Genomic DNA, 27,449 nt, shown 5'->3' with positions numbered 1-27,449 from the left:
ATCTGCTGCTGGTCAAAGAGGAGACAATAGAAGACGAACCAGAGAGCATTGACCTGCTGAGTGGATTAAAGATGGGGGAGCAAGGTAAGGGAGAAATACATATAGCCTCCATACAGTAATAGATCTTCAATGGGGATAGTGATGCACCTGGCCATGTGTTCTTATTTTTCTTCATTCATAAAATTATATCAATACAACTTGTGTTTACATACAAAAACATACAGGTGGTTGGCTGGAGGCTAACAGAGGAGACTGGGCATCCATCTTGGATTCCCAGACCGGTGCAGCCACTGAGCAGGCAAGGACCAGAGGTGACATAGTGGAGTCCTGTGGATGGGACAGTGTCCTTAACTCTGGGCTGGGGAACAACGCTGTTAACCACAACCAGAAACAGACTGTCGAACACAAAACAACAACCAAACTTAGTATCCATGACAACAGACTGGCTGAGACCGGGGCGAGGCGTAGATTTGGTCTGCGGGGACGAGGAGGTGTACATATGCAGCAGGAGGGAACAGATACAGACTCGGCTAGCGACGCTCCGTCCTGCTCCTATAGTTGTGATTCAGAGAGACTGATGGCGCCTCAGGTTAACTCCCTAACAGATGCTGCCTTCAGCCTGCCTTCTATAGGATCTATCAACTGGAACATGGACCCTGCGACAACACAGACACTCCCTGGTCTTCATCCTCCTCACACTCTCCTAATGTTAAACCAGACCTCAGACAATGCCAGTGCCTCAACACTAAATGGCTACACAAGCCCATTGGCAAATAACAGTAGTAGTGACGCTATCAGTAGATCCGGTGGCAAAGAGAAGCGCTTTCTGTGTCCATTCTGTGGGAAGGCCTTCAGTTTCCCAAAACAGGTGGAGATCCACCAGAGGATGCACACGGGGGAGAAACCGTTCAGCTGCCACCTGTGCCTGGCCAGTTTCTCCGACTCGTCCAACCTGAAGAGGCACCAGAGAGTTCACACAGGGGAGAAACCCTTCACCTGCCCCCAGTGTGAGAAGAAGTTTTCCCACCAGCACCATCTGAAGAAGCACCTGAAGGTTCACACGGGAGAAAGGCTGTAGGCACTGCGAGAAGAGGTTCTCAGAGAGGAGCTACCTCAGGATACACCAGAAGAAAAACCATTCCACTCAATAACATCGAAAGAAGCCATTCCACTCGATAGCTTCTGACATTTCAATCAAACCCTGCATTAAAGCTAGATTCAGCTAGATGATGTACATGCACAAAGTAAACAACAGTAGTGGGTCAATTTGCGCGACAACTAAGCGTGAGGCTTAACTTCTCTGCGGTTTTGGTACCACAGCTACCATGTTGTAGCAACGTGAAGCGAACCCGTGTGCATGCACAGATACAGCTCCACTGCTGGATGAGGTGAACTGAGGAAAGAATGTGTATGATGAGGCAGAGTAGTGATGTTGAACCTTTTACAGAGTATTCTAAAATGTATTTTTTATCAACATAGTGAGAAGTTATTATACTTGTCACAGATTGTTTTTGAAAGTAGGGGAGAGTGGGGTAAGTTGAGCCTTTTCATACATTCAGGGAGCTTGCAATTGGCATGCTGACTGCAGGAATGTCCACCAGAGCTGTTGCCAGAGAATTTAATGTTCATTTCCTGCCTCTTACGTTGTTTTTGTGAAATTGGCAGTTTGTCCAACTGGCCTTGCAACTGCAGGCCACGTATATAGCATCCTGTGGGCAAGCGGTTTCTGATGTCAGTGTTATGAACAGAGTGCCCCATGGTGGCGGTGGGGTTATTGTATGGGCAGACATAAGCTACGGACAACAAACACAATTGCATTTTTATTGTTGGTAATTTGAATACACAGAGATCTGTGACCAACAGATGCACATCTGTATTTCATGTCATGTGAAATCCATTGATTAGGGCCTATTGAATTTATTTCAATTGACTGATTTCCGTATATGAACTGTAACTCAGTAAATTTTGGGAAATTGTTGCATATTGCATTTAAATTTTTGTTCAGTATATTTCAGGATGTTGTGTATCCCTGGAAATAATCGGAATGTATTTAAACATTACAGTTTAGAAAACAGACCACTTTTTTTCAACAAGCTATTGGCTCAACTTATGGGGTAAGATGAGCTGTGGGACAGGGTAAGCTACACATTTTTGTTCTGTACCATTTTTATTTACCAAACAACATTTCGAAACCCCCCCCCCCAAAAAGAAAAATTCAACACAATTGCTTTTTGGTATTTTAATTATTTTAAAAATTAACACAAGCTTAATAGCTAACATAGTGTCCTCCAAGCTCATCACTAAGCTAAGGACCCTGTGACTGAACACCTTCCTCTGCAACTGGATCCTGGACTTCCTGAGGGGCCGCCCCCAGGTGGTGAGGGTAGACGACAACACGTCCACTACACTGATAATTAACACGGAGGCCCCACAAGGGTGCATCCTCAGCCCCCTCCTGTACTCCCTCTATACCCACGACTGCGTGGCCTCACACAGTTCCAACTCCATCATCAAGTTCGCTGACGACATGACAGTAGTAGGCCGGATTACCAACAACGATGAGAAGGCCTACAGAGAGTAGGTAGGCACTCTGATGGTGTGGTGCCAGGTAAATAACCTCTCCCTAAAAATCAGCAAACCAGGAGGAACCAGGCTGGATGCCCCCCATCCTCATTAACGGGACTGCCATGGAGAAGGGAAAAAAAAACATTTAAGTTCCTCGGCGTACACATCTCCAAGGAGCTGAAATGGTCAAACCACACAGACACCTCAGGAGGCTTGATGCCTGTCCCCGAGGGTCCTCACAGTGTTCTACAAGAGCACCATTGAGAGCACACTGTCGAGCTGCATCACAGCCTGGTATGGAAACTCTACCGCCGCTGACCGCAAGGCTCTACAGAAGGTGGTACGCCCATTTGAACACAACATTGGGTTCACACTGCCTGTCCTTCGGGACACCTAAAACACCAGGTGTCGCAGGAAGGCCAAGAAGATCATCAGGGACCCTTAGCCACCAGAGCAACTGCCTGTTCTCCCCGCTTCCATCACTCAGTACTGCAAAAACTGTCAGACTGGCCTATAGCTTCTACACCCAGACCATCAGGCTGCTGAATAATCACCGCTAGACAGCTACCCGCCCCCCCGGACTTCCTACCCTCTGCCCCCCTATGGGCACTCTTCACCCCCAACTGACCCTGCCACCACCCCCCAATGGACATTTATCATTGTTGTGGTTGTAAATATGTATATTGTTATTTTTTATTATCATTTCATTCACTTTTTTTTACCTGCACTGTTGGAGCTCGGAGCTTAAAAATGTCTCCGTACCCTGCTGTTACACAAATTACACCTGTGCATGTGACTAATAAACTCATCTAATCAATACCTGGGGCTGACAGAAACATCTATCTCTATGAAACAAACACCACAGTATCCATGATGAACAGGGCAGGTCACCCTGGGCTTCAGCCTTCACAGAGTGGTGGGAGACCCCCCCTAGTGGTAGTCTATCAGGAAGTCTCTTCTCCTTCAGGGTCTCATCTAATGCCTAGTGACTAAGTCTGTAAAAAGCCTCGAGTTGGACCCTATTTTTACCCCACAAATACAGATCGTGTAAGGATGGGTGTTCACCACAAGAGGTACCTAGTCTATAGCACAACACACAATCCTAACAACACCCAAACAATGGCTAGAGGTCAAGGAGGGAGCTCAAAGACTAACCCCCTGAGGGTGGTGGCTCCTGCTCTACCTCATCTGGTGTCATTGGGTCACAACGTGGGAGGCTGAAGGTTAGGTCGGACGCGAATAAGCCATACAACTGCCTCACGTGTGGGAGGCGCTTCACTGAGGCGAACTATGTGAAGAGGCACCAGATCGTTCACACCAAGGAGGCAAATTAAGTGCAATTTATGTTACAAGAGCTTCTCCTTTCTGAGTTACTTTCAGACATAGGTCCACAATGGGGAGAAATCGTAGCAGTGTGGCTGAGATGTTCAAAGGGAACCATTCTTTGGCTGACATATTATAGTTATCATGTGAAGTGTCTTGGGGTAAAAGTGTAATTAACCACATAACCCTCTGTTAAATTGTCATTTGAAACAGGATTGTGTAAATACCTGTTTTTAGAGAGACCGTTAACCTAAGCTAGAACAAGAAGTTGAATATTTACCTTACTGAGCTGAATAAAGAAATAAAGTAATTATATTTTATACTCTTACTAACACACTGTTCTTTCTAAACACGAGCTTAAAAGATACTGATCATAGGATAATTGATGTGTAACGTAATAAGCAGTACCGTATTTAAAAGAACAGCGCGCAAACTTTTTTAATTTCACCACACCCTTTGACCTATGACTCACACCAATAAGATCGTTTCTCTTCAGTGTAAACGGAAGTGAACAGTGACAAGGAACAATTTCCAAGTTAACATTGTTATTTAGACGTGTATTAACACCCTGGACCTCAAAATATGACTCGTTTAACTGTACAGCATCACATACTTACCCCAGGTAGTGTTTAATTTGCGTTGGAGACAGGGCTTGGTTGATATATGTTATATAGGTAACGCTGCTGACGTTAGCTAACTGTAACGTTATGATTTTTCACACTCAAATAGCCTCCATCATGGAGGTGCTAGCGAATGCAGCCGTGGCAGAGATCTGTAAACTCGTAGACGACGACTATGCAGTGTTTCGTTTGGAAATAAGTCAAAGCCAGAAAGAAATCGTCGCATTGCGGAGGAAACTACAGCTACTAGAACTGAAGGTGTCACGGGAGCGCGCAGAGAGAACAATGCGAGAGCGCCTCCTCGCCAGTCGTCCCAGAAGTGTCAAGATCCTCGACCGATACAGAGGAATGGCAAGAGGTACATTTTGCCCCGTTCCCCTCTGCTCGTGTGTTTGGATAGTAATGCAATAATTCCTCTGATTACATAGCTATCTTGCAAGAAGTTATGAAAAGTGTTACCTTACATCATTGACAATTCTAGACAGTGTCAGTAGTGTACAATAGATGGTTGTGTCATTGACGATAGCTCACCTGCCTAACCACCTCTTTCCCCACAATCATTCTCAGGTGAAGGACATCTCACTGGAGCCTACAGGAGCTTTGGGAAGCCAGCGGGACACAATACATGGAGAGATAACCAGCCAATCACCGTTGATGAGGGGAGAGGAACCTCAACCCAGCATGTTATCATGATAGAGGTTAGTGTAATAGTGTGTCAGAAATATTTCATACCCCTTGACTTATTACACATTGTGTTGTACCCTTAATTTAAAATAGATTAAATTGCTTTTTCCCCCACCCATCTACACACACTACCTTATAATGACAAAGTGAAAACATGTTTTAAGAAATGTTAGCAAATTTATTTAAAATTATATACATAAATATCTCATTTAGATAAGTATTCAGATTCCTGACACAATTTATAGAATCACCTTTGGCAGCAATTACAGCTGTGAGTGAGTCTTTCTGGGTATGTCTCTGCTTTCCACACCTGGATTGTGCAACCTTTGCCCATTATTCTTTAAATGTTTTTTTTAAAGCTTTGTGAAATTCATTGTTTATCATTGCTAGACATTATTTTTCAGGTCTTGCCATATATTTTAAAGGAGATTTAAGTAATCTGTAACTCGGCCACTTAGGAACCTTCATTGTCTTCTTGGTAGCAACTACAGTGTATATTTGGCATTGTGTTTTAGGTTATTGCCCTGCTGAAAGGTCAATTCTTCTTCCAGTGTCTGGTTAAAAGCAGACTGAACCATGTTTTCTGCTAGGATTTTGCCTGTGCTTAGTTTCTTTCGGTTATTTTTTTTTATCTTAAACTCTCCAGTGCTTAACGTTTACAAGCATACCCATAACACTATGCTTGAATAACCCATAACACTATGCTTGAATAACCCATAACACTATGCTTGAATAACCCATAACCACTATGCTTGAAAATATGGAGAGTGGTACTCAGTAATGTGTTGTATTGGATTTGCCCCAAACATAATACTTTGTTTTCAGGACAAAACGTTTATTGCTTTGCCACATTTTTTGCAGCATTACTTTAGTGCCTTGTTGCAAACAGGATGCATTTTTAGGATTTGTTTAATTCTGTACAGGCTTCCTTCTTTTCTCTCTGTCAATTAGGTTAGTATTGTGGAGTAACTACAATGTTGTTGATCCATCACAGCCATTAAACTCTGTCACTGTTTTAAAGTCATCCCTGAGCAGTTTCCTCCTTCTCCGGCAACTGAGTTAGGAAGGATGCCTGTATCTTTGTAGTGACTCTGTGTATTGATACACCATCCCAAGTGTAATTAATAACTTCAACCATGCTCAAAGGGATATTCAATGCCTGCTTTAAAAATGTTTTATTTCAACCCATCTACCAATAGGTGCCCTTCTTTGCAAGGCAATGGAAAATCTCCCTGGCCTTTGTGGTTGAATTTGTGTTTGAAATGCAATGCTCAACTGAGAGACATTACAGAAAATTGTACAGAGATGAGGTAGTCGTTTAAAAAAAAATCACATTAAGGCCTATTATTGCACACAGAGTGAGTCCATTCAACTTATAATGTGACTTGTTAAGCACATTTTTAGTCCTGATCTTATTTAGACTTGCCATAACAAAGGGATGTAATACGTATTGACTCAAGACATTTCAGCTTTTCATTTTTTATTCATTTGTAAAAAAATATGGCGGAAACATGATTCCTCTTTGACATGATGGGGTATTGTCTGTTGGCCAGTGACACAAAAAAATCTAAATGTAATCCATTTTAAATTCGGGCTGGAACAAACAAAATGTGGAAAAGGTCAAGGCGTGTGAATACTTTATAAAGAGAGTATCTCTCTCATTGTGGCGCCTGTGAAAGCATGGGCCATTGAGATGGTGACGGAAATCTCCATTTTGAAGTAGTACATTTTATTTTTCTACTACTATGAGATGGCAAACAAACTGAAAGGGTGCTCACTGCCACCTAGAGTCTGTTGCTTGAGCAGGTATAAAGTCAATGTTGATGATATACTGGCACCTGCATTTACTCACAAGTATAATTAATTGGCTGATCAAAGATCCTTCCTGATGACCTGAATAGAATTATGTGATCCTTCCTTAACCCACAGAAAGTCCCACTGAGTTGACTGCTTCAAAACGGTGTAAGTCCTCAATGGCTTTGCCCATGCTAAAACAGGATTTTGGGCACCTGAGTCCTCTATCTCTGTGGTACATCCTCATTTATCTGCCATAACGGAGCTTGTGAAACTTCCCTATGACGTTGTTATCCAATTCAACTCATGTACCGGTAATAACCCTCTCTCTTCTTGTCAGTCTGCAGATGTAGAGGCGGCAGGTCCTGGAGGATCATCTCTGGTCAAGCAGGAAAGGTCTGAAGGAGAGGTGGACCCACGACACAGCAGAGACATCCAGACTGGAGCAGCGGCTGTAGTTGCGCCCCTTGTTGCCATGGAGGACCACGTGACCGCCGTGCAGCCCAGGACCCGACGCAGCACCACAGAGGTCAATGGAACGCTGAATGCCATCGTCAAGTCAGACACCGAGACTTTAACACAAAGGCTCTTACACACAGGATCTGACCACAGATCAGACCCAGAGAGACTGGGGCCGGGGCCACTGGGCTGTCCTCCTGCTCCTGGCTCAGAATATTTACTTTACGGTAACCCAAGCCCGAGGACGGCTCATTCCCATCGGGACTCAGCTGACGCATTAGAGACGGGCAATAATCTGTCTTGTTCTTACACTACAGAGATGGACCCTTGCAACATGACCTTGGGTTTAGAGACCCAGAATGATCTGTCTAGAGGGGACTGGAACCAGTACAGTGGTAGTGTATACTCAGAAAGGTGCTTAGATAAGAAAGGGGAGGGTTTGGTCGTAGATGAAGTGACTGTGAAAGTGGAGGGCGACATTTCTCCCACATGGAATGCAGATAGTGACCTAAGAGACGGACATTCACAGGGCAGAGATTTCTTAGATTACAGGGAATGCTTAGAAACTAATCCAAATGTCACGACCCACTCCCCCTTACTCGCTCTCAGAGATCGCGACTTAGTGTCCTCATCGATGGGGCCTTCCGATTCACACAACTGCCTTTTTGATCACGTATTGAACTCAAACGACAGGGCTAGAGCCCAGACTCAGGGAGGGGGAGCCACATCAGGCAATAGTAAAGAGAAACGGTTCCTCTGCATGTTCTGTAGCAAAGGCTTCAGCTGCCCCCAAAAAGTGAAGATCCACCAGAGGATCCACACAGGGGAGAAACGCTTCAGGTGTACCCAGTGTCACATGCGCTTTGCCCAGGCTGGTGACCTGAAGAGGCACCAGAGGGTCCACACAGGGGTGAAACCCTTCAGCTGTACCCAGTGTCATATGCGCTTCGCCCAGGCTGGCCACCTGAAGAGGCACCAGAGGGTCCACACAGGGGAGAAACCCTACAGCTGCCCCCAGTGTGAGAAGAGGTTCTCCCGCCAGGACCAGCTGAAGATGCACCTGAAGGTCCACATGGGAGAAAAGCTGTTAGCTTGTACGCACTGAGCTACCTCAGGATACACCAGCAGAAAAACCATTCCACTCTATAACATAGAAAGTAACCGTTCTACTCTACAGCTTCTGACGTTTAGATCAAACCCTGCATTGAAGGCAAAGATTCATTTTCATTGTTGTCCGCAGAAAAGATCGACAGACGCGTTTGGAGTAACGGGAGTAACATATTTCGGTGTTGAATATTCCTGGGTAGAATATTGCATCCATAAGGCATATATAAGCCTAGAAAGTAAAATCAAATTGTATTTGTCACACGCTTCGTAAACAACAGGTATAGACTAACAGTGAAATACTTACTTACGGGTCCTTTTCCGACAATGCCGAGTTAATGAGAAAAATGAAGAAAAAAAATAGAAAGTAATAAGAGTAAAAAATAGACAGAGAATAACAATGATGAGTTAAAACAACATGGCTATATACAGGGAGTGCCAGTACCAAGTCGATGTGCAGGGATACGAGGTAACTGAGGTAGCTTTGTACATATAGATAGGTACTAGGCCTTACAAAAAATTGTATGTGTGGGGTACAGAGATGGGGTAGTCCTTTAAAAATCATGTTAAACACTAATATTGCACACAGTGTCCAAGCAACTTATTGTGTGACTTGTTAAGCACATTTTCTTTTGTCGTGAACTTATTTAGGCTTGCCATAACAAAATGGTTGAATACCTATTGACTCAAGACATTTAAGCTTTTCATTTTTCATTCATTTGTAATCATTTCTAAAAACATAATACCAGTTGACCAAGCGGTGATGCAGCCAGTCAAGATGCTCTTGATGGTGTAGAACTGAGGGCCCATGCCAAATCTTTTCAGCCTCCTTAGGGTGAAGAGGCATTGTCGTGCCCTCTTCACAACTGTGTTGGTGTGTTTGGACCATGATAGATCCTTTGTGATTTGGACACCAAAGAACTTGAAGCTCTTGACCTGCTCCACTACAGCACCATTGATGTGAATGAGGGCTTGCTCGGCAATCTGTTTCCTATAGTCCACGATCAGCTCCTTTGTCTTGCCAACGTTGAGAGAGGGACTGTTATCCTGGCACGACACTACCAGGTCTATGACCTCCTCCCTATAGGCCACCGTCGTGTCGTCAGCAAACTCAATGTTGGAGTAATGCACGGCAGTTGTGGGTGAACAGGGAGTAAAGGAGGGGACTAAGCACGCACCCCGAGGGTCCCCCGTGTTGAGATCAGTGTGGCGAATGTGTTGTTGCCTACCCTTTTGGTTGGGATACGTACGTACGGTCATTGTGGGGACGACATCGTTGGTGCACTTATTAATGAAGCTGGTGATCAATGTGGTAAACTCTTCAAACAGTCCTGTAGGATAGCATCCGCTTCATCGGACCACTTCCGGGACCACTTGCACTGGTACTTCCCATTTGAGTTTTTGCTTGTAAGCAGGAATCATGAGGATAGCGTTATGGTCGGATTTGCCAAATGGAGGGTTAGGTCGAGTTTTGATGCGTTTCTGTGTGTGGAGTAAAGCTGATCTAGAGTTTTTTTCGCCTTTTAGTTGCACAGGTATCATGCTGGTAGAAATTAGGTAAAACGGAATTCAGTTTCACTGCATTAAAATCACTGGCCACTAGGAGTGTTTTTTTTTTAGTATTTTCTTGTTTGCTTATTACCCTATACAGTTTGCGTCGGTTTGTACTTAGACAGCTACAAAAAATACAGATGGAAATCTCTTAGTAAATAGTATGTTCTACAGCTTATCATGTGGTATTCTAGCTCAGGCGAGCAGAACCTTGAGACTTCCTTAATAGTAGAGATCAGGCATCAGCTGTTGTTAACAAAGAGACACACACACCTCCCCCTGAGTTTACCCAAAGCTGCTGTTCTGTCCTGCTGATGCATAGAAAAACCAGCCAGATGTATATTGTCCTTGTTCAGCCAGGACCCAGAGAAACATAGGATATTACAGTTCTTCAGGTCCCGTTGATAGGATAGTCTCGAACAGAGCTCGTCCAGTTTGTACTCCAGTGATTGTACGTTCGCCAATAGAACAGAGAGTAGATGCGTTTTTTTCACTCGGTGACGCAGTTTTGTCAGGGTGCCCGCAAGTCAGCCTCGCTTTCACCGCCGCCTCTTTCTCCTCGCAGTCTCTGTTTCATGGAAATATGGCTCTCTGTGGACATGCTGTCGGAGTCGGTACAGCCACCAGGATTCTTTGTGCGTCGCTCCGACAGGAATTAACATCTCTCCAGGAAGAAGGGCGGGGGTGTATGTTTCTTGATTAACGATTGGTGTAATTGTAACAACATACAGGAACTCAAGTCCTTCTGTTCACCTGACCTAGAATTTCTTACAATCAAATGCCGACCGTATTATCTCCCAAGATAATTCTCGTCGGTTATTGTCACAGCCATGTATATCCCCCCTCAAGCCGATACCACGACGGCCCTCAAGGATCTCCACTGGACTCTATGCAAACTGGAAACCATATATCCTGAGGCTGCATTTATTGTAGCTGGGGACTTTAATAAAGCAAATTTGAGAACAAGGCTATCTAAATTCTATCAGCATATTGATTGTAGTACCCGGGCTGGCAAAACACTGGATCACTGCTACTCTTACTTCTGGGATGCATACAAGGCCCCCCATTCGGCAAATCTGACCACGACTCCATTTTGCTTCTCCTCTCCGATAGGCAGAACTCAAACAGGATGTACCCGTGACAAGGACCATTCAATGCTGGTCTGACCAATCGGAATCCACACTTCAAGATTGTTTTGATCACGCGGACTGGGACATGTTCCAGGAAGCCTCAGAGAATAATATTGATTTAAACGCTGATTCTGTGATTGAGTTTATAAGGAAGTGCATAGGAGATGCTGTACCCATTGTGACTATTAAAACCTACCCTAACCAGAAACCATGGATGGTGGCATTCGAGCAAAACTGAAAGCGCGAACCTACGCATTTAACCATGGACAGATGACCGGGAATATGGCCGAATACAAACAGTGTAGTTATTCCCTCCGCAAGGCAATCAAACGAGTGAAATGTCAGTATAGGGACAAAGTGGAGTCGCAATTCAACGGCTCAGACACAAGATGTATGTGGCAGGGTCTACAGACAATCGCTGTCAACAAAAAGAAAATCAGCCACGTCACTGACACCAACGTCTTGCTTTCAGACAAACGAAACACCTTTGCCCGCTTTGAGGATATCACAGTGCCACCGACACAGTGCCCACTAACCAAGGACAGCGGGCTCTCCTTCTCCATGGCCGACGTGAGTAAGACATTTAAACATGTTAACCCTCGCAAGGCTGCCGGCCCAGACAGCTTCCCCAGCCGCGTCCTCAAAGCATGCGCAGACCAGCTGGCTGGTGTGTTTACAGACATATTCAATCTCTCCCTATCCCAGTCTGCTGTCCTCACATGCTTCAAGATGGCCACCATTGTTCCTGTACCCAAGAAGGCAGAGGTAACTGAACTGAATGACTATCGCCCCGTAGCACTCACTTCTGTCGTCATGAAGTGCTTTGAGAGACTAGTCAAGGATCATATCACCTCCACCTTACCTGCCACCTAGACCCACTGCAACTTGCATACTGCCCCAATAGGTCCACAGACGATGCAATCGCCATCACACTCCACACTGCCCTATCCCATCTGGACAAGAGGAATAGCTATGTAAGAATGCTGTTCATTGACTACAGCTCAACATTCAACACCACGGTACCCTCCAATCATTAAGCTTGAGGCCCTGGGTCTCAAACCCACCCTGTGCAATTGGGTCCTGGACTACCAGACAGGCCGCCCCCAGGTGGTGAAGGTAGGAAACATCTCCACTTTGCTGATCCTCAACACTGGGGCCCCACAAGGGTGTGTGCTCAGCACCCTCCTGTACTCCCTGTTCACCCATGACTGCATGGCAATGCACGCCTCCAACTCGATCATCAAGTTTGCAGACAACACAACAGTAGTTGGCTTGATCACCAACAACGACGAGACAGCCTATAGGGAGGAGGTGAGGGTACTCGGAGTGTGGTGTCAGGAAACCAACCTCTCACTCAACGTCAACAAAACAAAGGAGATGATCGTGGTCTTCAGGAAACAGCAGAGGGAGCACCCCCTATCCACATCGACGGGACAGTAGTGGAGGTGGAAAGTTTTAAGTTCCTCAGCATACACATCACGGACAATCTGAAATGGTCCATCCACACAGACAGTGTGGTGAAGGCGCAACAGCTCCTCTTCAACCTTAGGAGGCTGAAGAAAATTGTCTTGTCACCTAAAAAAAAACGTTTACAGATGCACAATTGAGAGCATCCTGTCGGGCTGTATCACCGCCTGGTACGGAAAATTGCACCGCCCACAACCGCAGGGCTCTCCAGAGGGCATTGCGGTCTGCACAATGCATCATCAGGGGCAAACTACCTGCCCTACAGGACACCTACAGAACCCAATGTCACAGGAAGGCCAAAAGGATCAGCAAGGACAACAACCACCCGAGCCACTGCCTGTTCACCCCGCTACCATCCAGAAGGCGAGGTCAGTACAGGTGCATCAAAACTGGGACAGAGACTGAAAAATACTTTAAATCTCAAGGCCATCAGACTGTTAAACAGCCATCACTAACACAGAGAGGCTGCTGCCTACATACAGACTTGAAATCATTGGCCACTCTAACAAATGGATCACTAGTCACTTTATTAATGCCACTTTAATAATGATGTTTACATATACATTACTCATCCCATATGTGTATACTGTGTTTTATACCATCTATAGCATCTTGCCTATGCCACTCGGTCATTGCTCATCAATATACTTAGATTTGTGTGTATTAGGTAGTTGCTGTGGAATTGTTAGATTACTTGTTAGATATTGCGCACTGTCAGAACTAGAAGCACAAGCATTTTGCTACACTCAATAACATCTGCTAACCATGTGTATGTGACCAATAAAATGTGATTTGATTTGAATATGGCCTGGTCAGGGGTAAGCAATTTGTCCCGCGCCGCCGACTCATTGCAATAGAAATCTTAATCAAAATCAAGGTTAGTAATCGCTGTTCTGATGTCCAGAAAACTAACTAATGGCGGAAACATTATGTACTAAAAAAGTGTTAGAGGAAATTATAGTTTAGATGAATTATGTATACATTATTGATTATAACCATTTATTCTAATACTATTATGTTATGGTATGAAAAGTAAAAGTTATTGGTTAAGCTGTTACTGAAAATGTAAGCAGAACGAATTAATTGTCTGGGCCTCTTGGGAAGTTAACGGAGGAGCGAGGCTATGGCTTGTCAGACAGATAAGAAATGTCTGGGAGACGTTCCAGGCCTAATGAACAATGGGCTCTTGTGAGAATCGGAGAGAGGGGGGATAAACTGATGATGTCATGTTCAGTTTATAACCTGTGGAAAAATGTGTATGCTTCAGTACTCTCTGGAATTAAATGCTCTTACCTGGCTTTTAAGACTGGTCTCGATCTACTTCATGCATAATTAATGAACTTACACATCATTAATGAATTAGACACGAGTGCGAAATTGGTTTTGGCAATTAAAACAGAAAAGGAATTTAGAATTCCTCTATCAAAAAGGTAAAACGGCTGCTATACAATCCAGTAGGGCTGTGATGGATTTGTTTTTGTACACCTCTGTTCGGTCCGCACCGTGAACCCGAATTAATACATAAAAAAACATTGTTATAAAATAAATGTTTAGATTAGGCCTAATGGCTTCACAGTCGTTTACAAGTGCGATGGACAGAGATTGTGGATAAAAAGTTAATAGTATGTTCTCCACTGCTCAACTCGAATAGCCTATGCAGAGTGGCGGAGGTAGCTTGTTGTTGGCCAATCACAAGTCATCAAAGTGCCACTACAGTCATAGAGCCTCCTTGTGTTTCTAAGCAAATTAGATTATCTAATAAATTGAAAATTGAATTATTATGATGGAATTAAACGTTAAATGAGTATATGTATGTGCTAAAATGAACAAGACCCAACAGGTAGGCTGCTATTTAATCATCTGAATGGAGGTGTTGTTATTTGTTACTGACAGACAGGAAAAAAGTGCATGCAGACTCAATTAGCCCAGCTAGCTAACTTAGTTAGCTATTTTAGCCAACTAGCTTCTCTCGGTTTGATGCAGTCAAGACAGGTACTTGGTAGGTAGCCTAGTAGTTAGAGCATTGGGCCAGTAACCGGAAGGTTACTGGGTCGAATCCCTGAGTTGACAAGGTAAAAATCTGTTGTTCTGCCCCTGAACAAGGCAGTTAACCCACTGTTCCCCGGTAGGCCGTCATTGTAAATTAGAATTTGTTCTCAAACTGACTTGCCTAGTTAAATAATAAATCATATTGGATGATAAATAACCTAGCTATGACAAGCTAGAAGTTCATATACTAGCGCAAGTCAGCTCAGTTTGTTGATGCCTCTCCCTTGCTCCAGTTTCACTCGCTCATGGTATACACACCTCACAGTACAACACCTTCTAGCCTCTTCTCCACCCGCTCTCCCTCGCACTGTATCAGCTCTAGTTAATAAACTAGCTTACAAATGGACTTTTCTGCTGCTTCCCTCACTCAGATCTGAACACGTCTATACAGAACTGGTATCCTCGGGTCCGTTCGGAATGGGTCTCTATATTTATGCATATTTGTCCGGGTGGGAAAGCCCCAGATTCATTTCGGAACAGGTCAAATTTTTTAGACCTCTACTTGTCAAAACAGACAATGCCAGGAACATTGTGAATGATGTCACCAAAACTGGAGTTGGGCCACAAATAGGGTGCTTTTTAATTTAGCGTATTTTGCCAAATAAACAAAAATGAACTACAGTAACTTAGAATTTTATTTTTCCTCTGTATCATAACCGTACCGTGACCCCAAAACCGCAATACGTACCGAACTGTGGGTTTGGTGAACCGTTACATCCCTGTAAATGAATGAATGAATCACAGACCAGCCTAAATGTAGAGCTGCTCTCTTTCATGGTCCTTTGTTTTGCCGGATTTGGGACTTGCTGCCACCACTATGGCAGCTTACAGAGAGTTCGCAGGGGACTTGCCATACAGACCTTGGCCCTCGGATTATGCCCCCCTTTTCTTCACCAGCATGTGGAGTAAAGGCAGCTTCCGGTTGTGGGGAGGACTTGCAGTTTGACTCACGGCTTTGCCAGGATATTATGAATTCCTTCTGCCTGTTTAAGCATCGACGTTGTGAACTTAAAGCCTCATTCAGTCGGGGGAACCCATCCCTCACAGCTGAGAGGGTGGCAGGACAGGTGACTGGGGATCCTGAGCAGGGATGTACCACCTCCTCGGCCCCAGCAACGCTACAGGGGATGTCTGTGCCTAGACACAGTTTGTCCCCTGGCCACTCCTTACTTGCCACTGACAGAGGGCGACATGGGGGTGCCGGAATATAGCTGGTCGAGGAGGGCTCCCAGCTGACTTTGTTGACACTCAGGCAGGTGAAATCCTTCTTCTCTAAGACCCAGAAAGTAAATCATTATTATACTGACTGATCTCTAGCTCAATGGAGAGGGTTCTCCATAACAGATCTAAGTTGCCTTTGCCATGTAGAGGAAAAACACACCTCATAACCAAAAAAGGTCGAAGAGGGTGTCACAGTGATCCCTGGAACCATGTTCTCCCATAGGACAGGGATGAAATATGGTTAGGGTTCCCCTGCCTTGTCCAGAGCAGTGGTTTTCAACTGGTGTGCCTTGAGGAACTCTCAGGTGTGCCCCGAAACGTTTCCTAATCTTGAAAAACAACAACACTCCCTTATAAACGTGACCTGTGGAACGCAAATGGAATTTTGACTTGAGGGCACCAGTGCCGCTCAGATAATATATTGAATGGCACATAGTTACATCTGTATCGTTGTTTCAAGTCCAGTGCGGTCAGGCTGTTGTTATATTTGAATCATTCATGAGCAAAGTAATTTATCATTTTACTTCGCCTGTGAGAACCATTAGCACAGGCAAGTCTGATTATTAGTCTTAGCTCTACCAGAGCCTCTGCCATAGAAACAAACGGAGCAAGGCTTTGTGTCGGTGGTTTCACCTTTTTACAATGCAGAAAACCACTTGCCTCTAGCTCAAACCATTCGAAACTAAAGACCTATTTTACCGGATCTACATTAATTTCTTTCTTCTTAAAGGGGTACAAACAAATGAATCATGATGAGTAAAGAACTATGCAAACTATGAAAATAGTTCAAATAAACGCTATTTAATCTCTAATGGGGATGGGTAAATACTCCATGTTGAAAGTGTGTTTATTATCTGTGTGTACATACCTGAGGGAGTGTATGTCTGTGTAATCTGTATCACCTGTCTCTTCCAGGAGGAGGAGGGTCCAGAGGTGCTGCTGGTGAAGGAGGAGGGGTGTGAGGAGGATCTGGGGAACACTGAGGGGACCATGGTCATGGAGGACAACCAGACTACACCTCCTGAACCCACAGAGGAACCAGCTGAGCAGCACAGGACCACACAGTCTCACTGAGATGAGCCCACTGTGAATGGCATTAGGTCAGGGCCCTAGTGCTGATCTGCAACATCCTTTCACTCTGTATCTCTTACAGTCAGTAGACATGGAGGATGGGAAGCCTGATCTGCTGCTGGTCAAAGAGGAGACAATAGAAGACGGACCAGAGAGCATTGACCTGCTGAGTGGACTAAAGATGGGGGAGCAGCTTAGCCTCCCGCCAAACATCTGCAGGAAGAGGTTTTAACCTCATAACAGTTGCTGCCTTTAGCCTGCCTGCTACAGGAGATATCAACTGGAAGATGGACCCTGCGACAACACAGACTCTCCCTGGCCTTTGTCCTCCTCATACTTTCCTAATGTTAAACCAGACCTCAGACAATATCAGTGCTTCAACAGTAAATGGCTACACAAGCCCATTGACAAATAACAGTAGTAGAGATGGAATCAATAAAGGCAGAAGCACCAAAGAGAAGCGCTTCCTGTGTTCATTCTGTGGGAAAGCCTTCCGTTTCCTCGAACTGTTGGAGATCCACCAGAGGATGCACACGGGGGAGAAACCAGTTGGCTGCCACATGTGCCAGGTCAGTTTCTCCCACTTGTCCCACCTGAAGAGGTACAAGAGGGTCCACAAAAGAGGGAAATCTTACAGCTGGGCCCAGTGTGAGAAGAGGATCAGCACCAGCTGACGATGCCCCTGAAGGTCCACATGGGAGAGAAGCCGTTCGCCTGAATGCACTGCGGGAAGAGGTTCTCAGAGAGGAGTTACAGGATACACCAGCAGAACATGCACACGGCCCATGTATAGTGACATGTAATGTAGTACTAGTTAGTTTATAGTTCATTCTGTTGGTTTTGGATGTAGTAGGGAACTGGATGAGGTGAACTGAGGAAAGAATGAGCATGATGAGGCAGAGTAGATGATATGCTGATGGTTTGTGTGATGGAGTCTGTAAAAATGCTTAACTTATGAAGAGTGACAACCTTGTCCATTTAGGTTGATACGGGTGTTTTATAGTAAGATAATGATAGTGCCTTAATTAATATTTACTTGACAATAAGTAGTGAAGCTGTGTGTAATGTTAAACCTTTTCCAAAGTATTCTAAAATTCATTTTATCCAAGTGAGGTACCAGATTTACAGAAAATGTAAAGGGTTACCATAATGAAAAGTTATTATTCTTGTCACATATCATTTTGTGCAATAAAAGTACTGTACTTCATAGTCCCTAATGTGAGTGTATGACCATTTTATTGAAATTAAATACAAAATCTATTTACGTTTTTGTTGTTGACAGAGACTCCACCACAACCACCACCACACAGAACACAACCAGTGGACAGGAGGACTGAACAACCTCAGTCCTGGTGGTCATCAGAGAGACAGAGGCTCCAGTCAGGGATCCAGTCTGCAGCCCAGATCCTTCTCTTCACAGTCTCAGTGCAGGGATGAAGCAGGGCCTGGTAGAGATAGACCCTCCTGTTCCTATGATACAAACACCACAGTACCCATGTTGAACAGAGCAGGTCACCCTGGACTTCAAGCATTCACCATGAGAGGTACCTAGCCTATAACACAGCACACAATCCCAACAACACCCCAACAATGGCTAGCGGTCAAGGAGGGAGCTCAATGACTAACCACCTGAAGGTGGTTGCTCCCGCTTCTACCTCTGGTGTCATTCACAACATGGAGAGGCCCTTCAAGTGTAAACTGTGTTAAAATATCTTCTCCTTCCTGAGTAACCTTACCAGACATTGGAGTGTCCACAAGGGGAAGAAATTATATCAGTGTGGCTTGAGATATATCAAAAAATATTTCATTAAACTAGGCAAGTCAGTTAAGAACCTATTATAATGACGGCCTACCCCAGCCTAACCCGGATGATGCTGGGCCAATTGTGCTCCACCCTATGGGACTCCCAGTCATGGCCAGTTGTGATACAGCCTGGAATCGAACCTGGGTCAATTGTGAAGCCTCTAGAGCTGAGATGCAGTGCCTTGGAGAGCTGCGCCACTCGGGAGCCCAAAATCAGGGGTGGGGTCAATTAAAAATAAAGGCAGTCAATTCAGAGAGTAAACTTAAATAACAATTGGGGGGGGGGGAAATCTAATATTTTCAATTACTCCTCAAACTAATTAGAAGATAATTTTTTTCCATGTTTTAATTTAAATTTAAAATCACTTCCTGGATTAACTGCCTTCAATTCAAATTGACGCAGATGATGTTTGAGAACTATTCATTTGCTGAAATATTAGATATCATGTGAAGTGTTCTGGGGCAAGAGTTTATTTTGATTTTTGGGGTAAGCTCACTTTTTATTGAAGTGTAACATATTTCCCCTCTGAGTTTGGTTTTGCCTATGTTCTATTAACCTCTCTAGGGTACGTGGGATGGTAGCGTCCCACCTCGTCAACAGCCAGTGAAACTGCAGGGCGCCAAATTCAAAACAACAGAAATCCCATAAACATACATGTATTTTACACCATTTTAAAGATACACTTGTTGTAAATCCAGCCACAGTGTCTGATTTCAAAAAGCCTTTACGACGAAAGCAAAGCAAACCAAACGATTATGTTAGGTCAGAGCCAAGTCACAGAAAAACACAGCCATTTTTCCAGCCAAAGAGAGGAGTCACAAAAAGCAGAAATATAGATATAATTAATCACTAACCTTTGATCTTCATCAGATGACACTCATGGGACTTCATGTTACACAATACATGTATGTTTTGTTCGGTAAAGTTCATTTTTATATCCAAATATCTGAGTTTACATTGGTGCGTTTATGTTCAGTAGTTCCAAAATATCTGGTGATTTTGCAGAGAGCCACATCAATTTCCAGAAATACTCATAATAAACATTGCTAAAAGATACAAGTGTTATGAATGGAATTTTAGATCCACTTCTCCTTAATGCAACCGCTGTGTCAGATTTAAAAAAAACTTTTACGGAAAAAGCACACCATGCAATAATCTGAGTACGGCACTTAGAGACCAAAACAACCCAAACAGATATCCGCCATGTTGTGTAGTCAACAGAAGTCATAAATAGCATTACAAATATTCACTTACTTTTGATGATCTTCATCAGAATGCACTCCCAGAAATCCTAGTTCCACAATAAATGTTTGTTTTGTTCGATAATGTCCATCATTTATGTCCAAATACCTCCTTTTTGTTTGCGCGTTCAGTACACAATCCAAACTCACCACGCGCGATCACTAGGAGCAGACGAAAAGTCAAAAAGTTCCGTTAGTCCGTAGAAACATGTCAAACGAAGTTTAGAATCAATCTTTAGGATGTTTTTAACATAAATCTTCAATAATGTTCCAACTGGAGAATTCCTTTGTCTGTAGAATTGCAATGGAACAGAGCTAACTATCACGTGAACGCGTGAGACTGAGCTCGTGGCTCTCTGGCAGACCTCGGACTCATTCCCCTCTCATTCGCCCCCACTTCACAGTAGAAGCATCAAACAAGGTTCAAAACATGTTGACATCTAGTGGAAGCCTTAGGAAGTGCAATATTATCCCATAGACACTGTGTATTCGATAGGCCAAGGGTTGAAAAGCTACAAACCTCAGATTTCCCACTTCTTGGTTGGATTTTTTCTCATGTTTTTGCCTGCCATATGAGTTCTGTTATACTCACAGGCATCATTCAAACAGTTTTAGAAACTTCAGATTGTTTTCTATCCAAATCTTGACAATGTACGTTAAAGGTAAAAAATACAATTTTCATTAAAAAAAACGTACTTCAAGAAATTATAAAATATTTTGACAACCCTACTTATAAGCTTTTAAATTATATCAAACTCAACCGTTAATATTTTCTAATGATGAAGACATGGATGTCCCATGGTGGGGGAAGCAAAATGCGTCAACTTTGAGCATCTCTATCTCCTGAATGTTCTGGCATTCAGGTACAAAAAGTCACTTTCTGACCACTTGGGCAAATACGTAGGTAAATTTCATTCAAATCAAAAGGGGTGTGGTCAAAAAGTGATTGAAATCAAATGGAGCGAGCCTTTTGTTTAAGAGGGTAATAGAGCTAGCCAGCTTGTATTCCTAAAAATCGGAGATGAGTTACCTCTGGTTCGTTCAGCCATTCCTATGGGGGAATTTTTTTTTTTTTGATAAACGGTGAAAATAAGGTCTGAGGTAAATTACAGGTTTAGGGGATATTTTATGTTATGTTCTATGATATATCATAGCATGACCTTTATGAATTATGAAGCCTTTGTGATTGTTTTGATTACGTAAATGCTTCAGAATTCCCCCAAAGTTATGTTAGCTGATGAATCAGATCTCTTACGCCTCAAATCAGCTCTGATCTGGAAAGATACTGATGAATAGGAGATGTGTAATGTAACAAGTATACAAAGAACAGCGCGCATACGCTTTGCTTTGTTTTATTATTATTTTTTTAATTATTTTATTAACAAATATCAACAAACAAAAGAGGAATAGTCACATGCAAACAAGCATACATACAAACTATTTACATTGCAAATATAAACAAACAAATCATATTCATTAATAATACAAGTTTTAATTGCCTTTTTAACCAACCAAAATGACCAACTGACCAACCAAAATAATTTTATTCTCAAACCAGTTACGAAAAAAAAAGACACTTATACGATTTTAAAATATCTTTGTTGTTCCATGTAAAGTATCTGTGAGGTTTTTATTCTCAAACCAGTTACGAAAAAAAAGACACTTATACGATTTTAAAATATCTTTGTTGTTCCATGTAAAGTATCTGTGAGGGGGGGAAGCGCGCAAACGCTTTTCATTTAGCCACACCCGGTTTGAGCTAACGTTACATCCTTTCACCTCAGTGTAAACGGAAGTAAACAGTGACCAAGATCATTTCCACGTTACAGTTATTTGTTATTTATACTTTTTGTTGACACGATGGAACTCTAAATATGACTCGTTTAACTGCACAGCATCACATACTTAACCCGTGCAGTCTTTATTTCGCGTTAGAGACAGGACTTGGATAGGTGTTATCTAGGTAACGCTAGCTGCTAAGGGTTAGCTAACAATGGCTAACTGTATGGTTTTTCACACTCAGATAGCCTCCATCATGGAGGTGCTAGCGAATGCAGCCGTGTCAGAGATCTGTAAACTCGTAGACGACGACTATGCAGTGTTTCGTTTGGAAATAACTCAAAGCCAGAAAGAAAACAGGGCATTACGGAGGAAACTACTGGAAATGAAGGTGGCACGGGAGCGCGCAGAGAGGACAATGCGAGAGCGCGTCCTCGCTAGTTCCAGAAGTGTCAAGATCCTCGACCGATACAGAGGAATGGCAAGAGGTACATTTAGCAGAATAGTCCAGGCGAAATTAAAATTATGTTCACTGTTTCATAAAGCATATAATTTGCAACACTTGTACAAATTGTGGCCCTGAACATTTCAATACTATCCATCTGCAGCCTTGCGGTTTAACCTGCGTCTAAAACTAGTCTGTCAACAAAATCAATACTATCGCCATCTACTTGTAGGGATTAAGAATGATTTTCCTTCCCCCCTGAATTCGTATTTTATGACAATAGATGTAGAAAACACATTCATAAAAAAAACACGATTAACTCTGGATACAATCGCGTTTGATCACAAACATGTATATTTATGCAATACATTTTCCGAAATGGATGAAAAGAAAACTACAGTGATATGTATGTCCAAAATAATCTGTTTTGAGGTACTGATAATAATTACAAAAACATGTTATAGAATAGCGAACACTTTAAAATTAACTCAGTGGAGACGTATCTGAATTCTTGATAAATGGAGGAGGACGTTCAATTATCAATCATGTAGGTAATTAAGAACAGCGGTATGATATGACAACCATTTTAGCAATTTTATTTATCTTGCAGTGTTGAAAATTGTGTTCATATGAGAAAAAGTTTGAAACCAGTTTCTGCATATGTAAATATTTATATTTAAAGATGATAACAGGTTATAGCTACAAACATGCCAGTCTGGTGATTTTAAAGGCCCGAGGTAGGGCTGAAATGTTAAACCTATAGTAAAAGTGAGGTTTTCCCTTCAGCTCCACTAAAACAGAATCAAACTCATCAGAAAACAGTCACATACTGACAACGTATCAGGCTCCTTAACGCAATGACAAACATACCACACTTTTCTATTTAAAAAATCTTACAGTATGAATATGTATAGGTTAACCCTAATGTCCATTTGTTAAAATACACTTGTCTTTTTCATCCAAAAGATATGATACATGACAGAGATGTTAGAATCCCTCTTCACTTTTCTTCCCTCGCTATATCTGACACTAATTACAGGCCTCTCTCATCGTTTTAAGTGGGAGAACTTGCGCAATTGATGGCTGACTAAATACTTTTTTGCCCCACTGTACATGCCAAATATAGAACATAGTGTTCCATGAAGGTTATAGAAAAGAGCTCCTACTCTTTCTTTAATCTGTTCAGACACCAATCCTACCTACAGGTCTGGAAAATTAGCTCTTTTAGTATTTCTCCAGCAGGTTTCCTCCCGGTTTCCTCATGTCAAAGATAATAAAAACAAAAACACTACAGTAAATACTACAGTATACAACAATCCGCAAAAACACTTACGATAGTATATACTACAGTTTTCTTTCATTAAAGAATTTATACAAGACTTAACAGTAAATACTACAGTATTCACTGTTGTGTACTGAAGTCTGCAAAAACCTAAAAACACTAGTAGTAGAGTATAATATAGTCTCTTTTTTTTATTAGGGAAGCGAGAGATACTTCACATTGTTCCAGTTTTCCAGACGGTCAATGACTGCAGAATGGGTCTAAATGATAGTAATCAGAAAATGATAGTGTAGGGGAAAAGTACATCAATAAATAACCTCATAGCCATGTTCACAGATGGTTGCAAAAACAAAAAACACATTCATATGAACATGTAGTGACTGTTCCAATAAAAAGACTGATAAGTCATCATCTGAAGTAACCTCTTCAATAAGAGACACACATGGAGACTGAGCAGAACACTGTCATTGAAGTTATGTAGCCAATGTTTGTACTCTGAAACCACACTCATAATAAGAAGTGGTTGTTTCAAAGACAGAAACATAATGTTTGAATTTAGGCACACGGGCTGTGGTCTCAACAGACAAAACAGACTGAGCCATAGCCAGACATAGGAGCTTCAGGCACTCAGACATCTTGTCTCCAATCCATTTATTTCCTAGCATCTCCGACAAAACATCTTCCCTCATGTTTTCTCTTTCCGCTGTAGATGTACAATAGTCCACTAACTATTTGAAAGAAAATAACACTTGATCGTTGTGCTAGTTCATGGTTAGACTGGCATTGAGGTGACTCGCAGTACGCTTCATACGCCTCCTCCTTCTCTGTTTGTGAAAAAGCACACTTGAACCGTGCATTGTATTGACAACAGCAAATACTCCATTTGCCTTTGCTGGATTCAGGAACTGGCTGGGCAGGTTTGAAGTTGAGGTGACATCCCCATGGTGAACACCGGAGTGCTTACTTAATACGTGCTTGGATAGCTTTTTCCTGTTTTCTTTCATGTTACATTTGGGGCGTACTACCGTTGGCCAGTTTTTATATGACACATACCCACCGGGAGATGATTTGATGTCCCAGCCTCTCCCCCGTTGTGTGACCCGGTGTGTGGTGTCCCAGCCTCTCCCCCGGTGGGTGGTGTCCCAGCCTCTCCCCCGGTGGGGAGATGGAGGAACTGATTCTTATTCAAAAACAAAGTCGCAAAAACAATGGAAGTGAGCCTGCACCCTGAAACCAAGGTTGCACCTGTCGATGCAACATCCTGTGGGAACAAACACAAAATGCAGAATACATTAACTCCAGATCAAAATGAATGAACACTAGTGACAAATATTATTGACCAACTTTTATATTGAATTGCTCTACCGAGGTGAGCATTTAAATGCAGGTTTAGTTTGCTTCAGTCGGTGGCCATAGGGATTGTAGAGGCCCACAGAGGACAGTGATACAGCTTGCAGCACCGTGTGCATTTCTGCACCGGGGGTGGCTGCGTCCCTTCCTGCACACTGTGATTTGACAACAAAAAAACTAGAGTTATCGAGGACATTGCTAGCTAGAACAACAACAATATGAATGAGGATGTACTTTCTGAGGACTAAGGATACAATGGAGGTTGGAACGAAAATATACTCCAGAACTTTCTAAGTGCCCTAGTGGTAAATTGAACGTCACCAAGTCAGCCTTCCTCCATCTGAAAAACATCTTACGACTCAGACCCTCTCTCACTGAGCCCACTGCTGAAACCCTCATTCACACGTTTGTTTTATCACGCCTGGACTACTCCAGCGCCGTTCACTACAGACTCCCCACCAAAACACTGGACAGGCTTCAACATGTAAAAAAAATCCTCACACACACCAGCCCTTGAGACCCCATCACCCCACCCTCATCAAACTCCACTGGCTCCCAGTTCAATACAGGATCATCTTCAAATTGCTCATGCTCACCTACAAAGCACTCAATGGACTGGCGCCCACATACCTTACTGACCTCCTGCACCCCTTCACTCCCACCTGTTCACTGCGCTCCTCTGACACCGGCCTCCTCCACCTCCCTCGCACCAGGCTCCGCTCCATGGGAGACCTGGCTTTTAGCACTGCAGCTCCCCAACTCTGGAACTCCCTCTCCATGTCAACCTCACGATCCATACACATATTCAGGTCCACACGAACACACTTCTTCACACAGGCTTACCTGGATTCTCTGTAGTCTTGAGCTTTTATCTGTCCGTCGAGTTCACGTTCCTGGTTAGTCTGTCGTCATGTTTAGTGTTCTCCCTGGTTAGTCTGTCGTCATGTTTAGTGTTCTCCCTGGTTAGTCTGTCGTCATGTTTAGTGTTCTCCCTGGTTATTCTGTCATCATGTTTAGTGTTCTCCCTGGTTAGTCTGTCGTCATGTTTAGTGTTCTCCCTGGTTAGTCTGTCGTCATGTTTAGTGTTCTCCCTGGTTATTCTGTCATCATGTTTAGTGTTCTCCCTGGTTAGTCTGTCATCATATTTAGTGTTCTCCCTGGTTAGTCTGTCATCATGTTTAGTGTGCTTTTATATACTTAATTTAATTTAATATAGGATTTTATTGTTTTTTTATCCTGTTGACTTTGGGTGTCGTGAAAATAAGTCTAATAATAATAATACTTTTTTTTTAAATGATCATTATCATTGTGGGAGGATTTGTTGATTTTCTGTTCCTCTCTAACTGAACATCTCAAAATGAGCTTGATTTGATGTTATCTTGACTGGGAGTGTGATCATATAGTGCTCCAATATGGAAATGTTCTCTAATGAAATATAATTTGAGGAGTGGTAGTTGACCCATACGTGCCCATGAAATAACCAGGTTCCTGGGTCCAGACCAATCAAAGGCCTTTGTGTCCCATGAATTGACACAAAGTTACAGGGTTTACACAGTCCACCATTATATAATAATCGGAAATCTTTATGATCCAAAAATGCCGATTACCAATTGTTATGAAAACATGAAATCGGCCCTAATTAATCGGCCATTCCGATTAATCGGCGGACATCTAGTGCATGGCATCATTGTCATCCTTGACCATCAAAACATAGGTGTAGACATCACCTTTTCTGTGTTTAATGTTTGTTTCAGAAGATAACGCAAAATAGATTATTCGGTTATGGCGGAATGTAAAATGGCCACCAAGAGGCATTTTTGTTATGCCTCCATATCAGAAATTGTAAAGTGAGCCAAATTGTACAAGTGTACCAAGTTTTATGCTTTTATGAAAAAGTTAAGTTGTCACCTAAAACTAAAACATATCGCCTGGACTAGAAGGCAGAGGCTGCGGGGCCTGTTGCCCTGTTCTCCTCTGCGCGTGATTTTTGATGTGTTAACTACATATATAGTTAACCAGAATTGGGTCTTGGTCATTTTTTGGATAGTATGCAATAATTCACCCGATTACTTAGCAATCTTGCACAAAGACACTATATCATATTCAAATCAGATTCGTTATTTAACGAAATTCCTATTATTTACTCATAGAAAACAATGTGACGCATGGAACATAATAAATGAATCAATAAATAGTATATCAAGAAGTTATGAGAAGTGTTACCTTACATCCTTGTCAATTGTAGACAGTGTCTATATTGTACAAAATACCATTGAGCATTGACAGTAGTTAACCTAACCACCTCTTGTCCCCCAATCACTCTCTCAGGTGAAGGACATCCCACTGGAGGCCATAGCAGCTTTATGAAGCCAGCGGAACACAATACATGGAGAGATGACCAACCAATCACTGTTGATGAGGAGAGTGGAACCTCAACCCAGCACGTTATTGTGATAGAGGTTTGTGTAATAGTGCTGCATAAATAAATAAACGTTTATCAAATGTGGCCA

General features: G+C 42.9%; 3 protein-coding genes and 1 pseudogene across 8 annotated transcripts in view; all 4 read left to right on the top strand.

The window, feature by feature from the left end:
* Positions 1–27,449, top strand: part of LOC112262262 (zinc finger protein 554-like) — a 141,488-nt gene that overhangs the window by 18,149 nt on the left and 95,890 nt on the right. The gene's annotated exons all lie outside the window — the stretch shown is intronic.
* On the top strand, positions 31–1,841 carry LOC121847807 (zinc finger protein 775-like). Its single transcript, XM_042330578.1, has 2 exons — positions 31–84; positions 225–1,841. Exons 1-2 carry the CDS (start codon positions 72–74, stop codon positions 1,076–1,078), a joined length of 867 nt encoding a protein of 288 aa, XP_042186512.1. The 5' UTR covers positions 31–71; the 3' UTR covers positions 1,079–1,841.
* Positions 4,371–18,260, top strand: LOC121847810 (annotated as a pseudogene).
* Positions 21,838–27,449, top strand: part of LOC112261343 (transcriptional regulator prz1-like) — a 28,706-nt gene continuing 23,094 nt past the window's right edge. For both annotated transcript variants that reach the window (XM_042330449.1, XM_042330448.1), the window contains exons 1-2: positions 21,838–22,350; positions 27,268–27,398. In XM_042330449.1, coding sequence (XP_042186383.1) covers positions 22,077–22,350; positions 27,268–27,398 — 405 coding nt within the window. In that variant the 5' untranslated portion in view covers positions 21,838–22,076. The remainder of the gene's footprint in view (positions 22,351–27,267; positions 27,399–27,449) is intronic.

Source organism: Oncorhynchus tshawytscha, linkage group LG11 (assembly GCF_018296145.1).
Source record: "Oncorhynchus tshawytscha isolate Ot180627B linkage group LG11, Otsh_v2.0, whole genome shotgun sequence".
Classification (NCBI taxonomy): Eukaryota; Metazoa; Chordata; class Actinopteri; order Salmoniformes; family Salmonidae; genus Oncorhynchus; species Oncorhynchus tshawytscha.
Note: the sequence above shows the minus strand (reverse complement) of the source record. Positions and strands in the feature narration are given on the sequence as shown.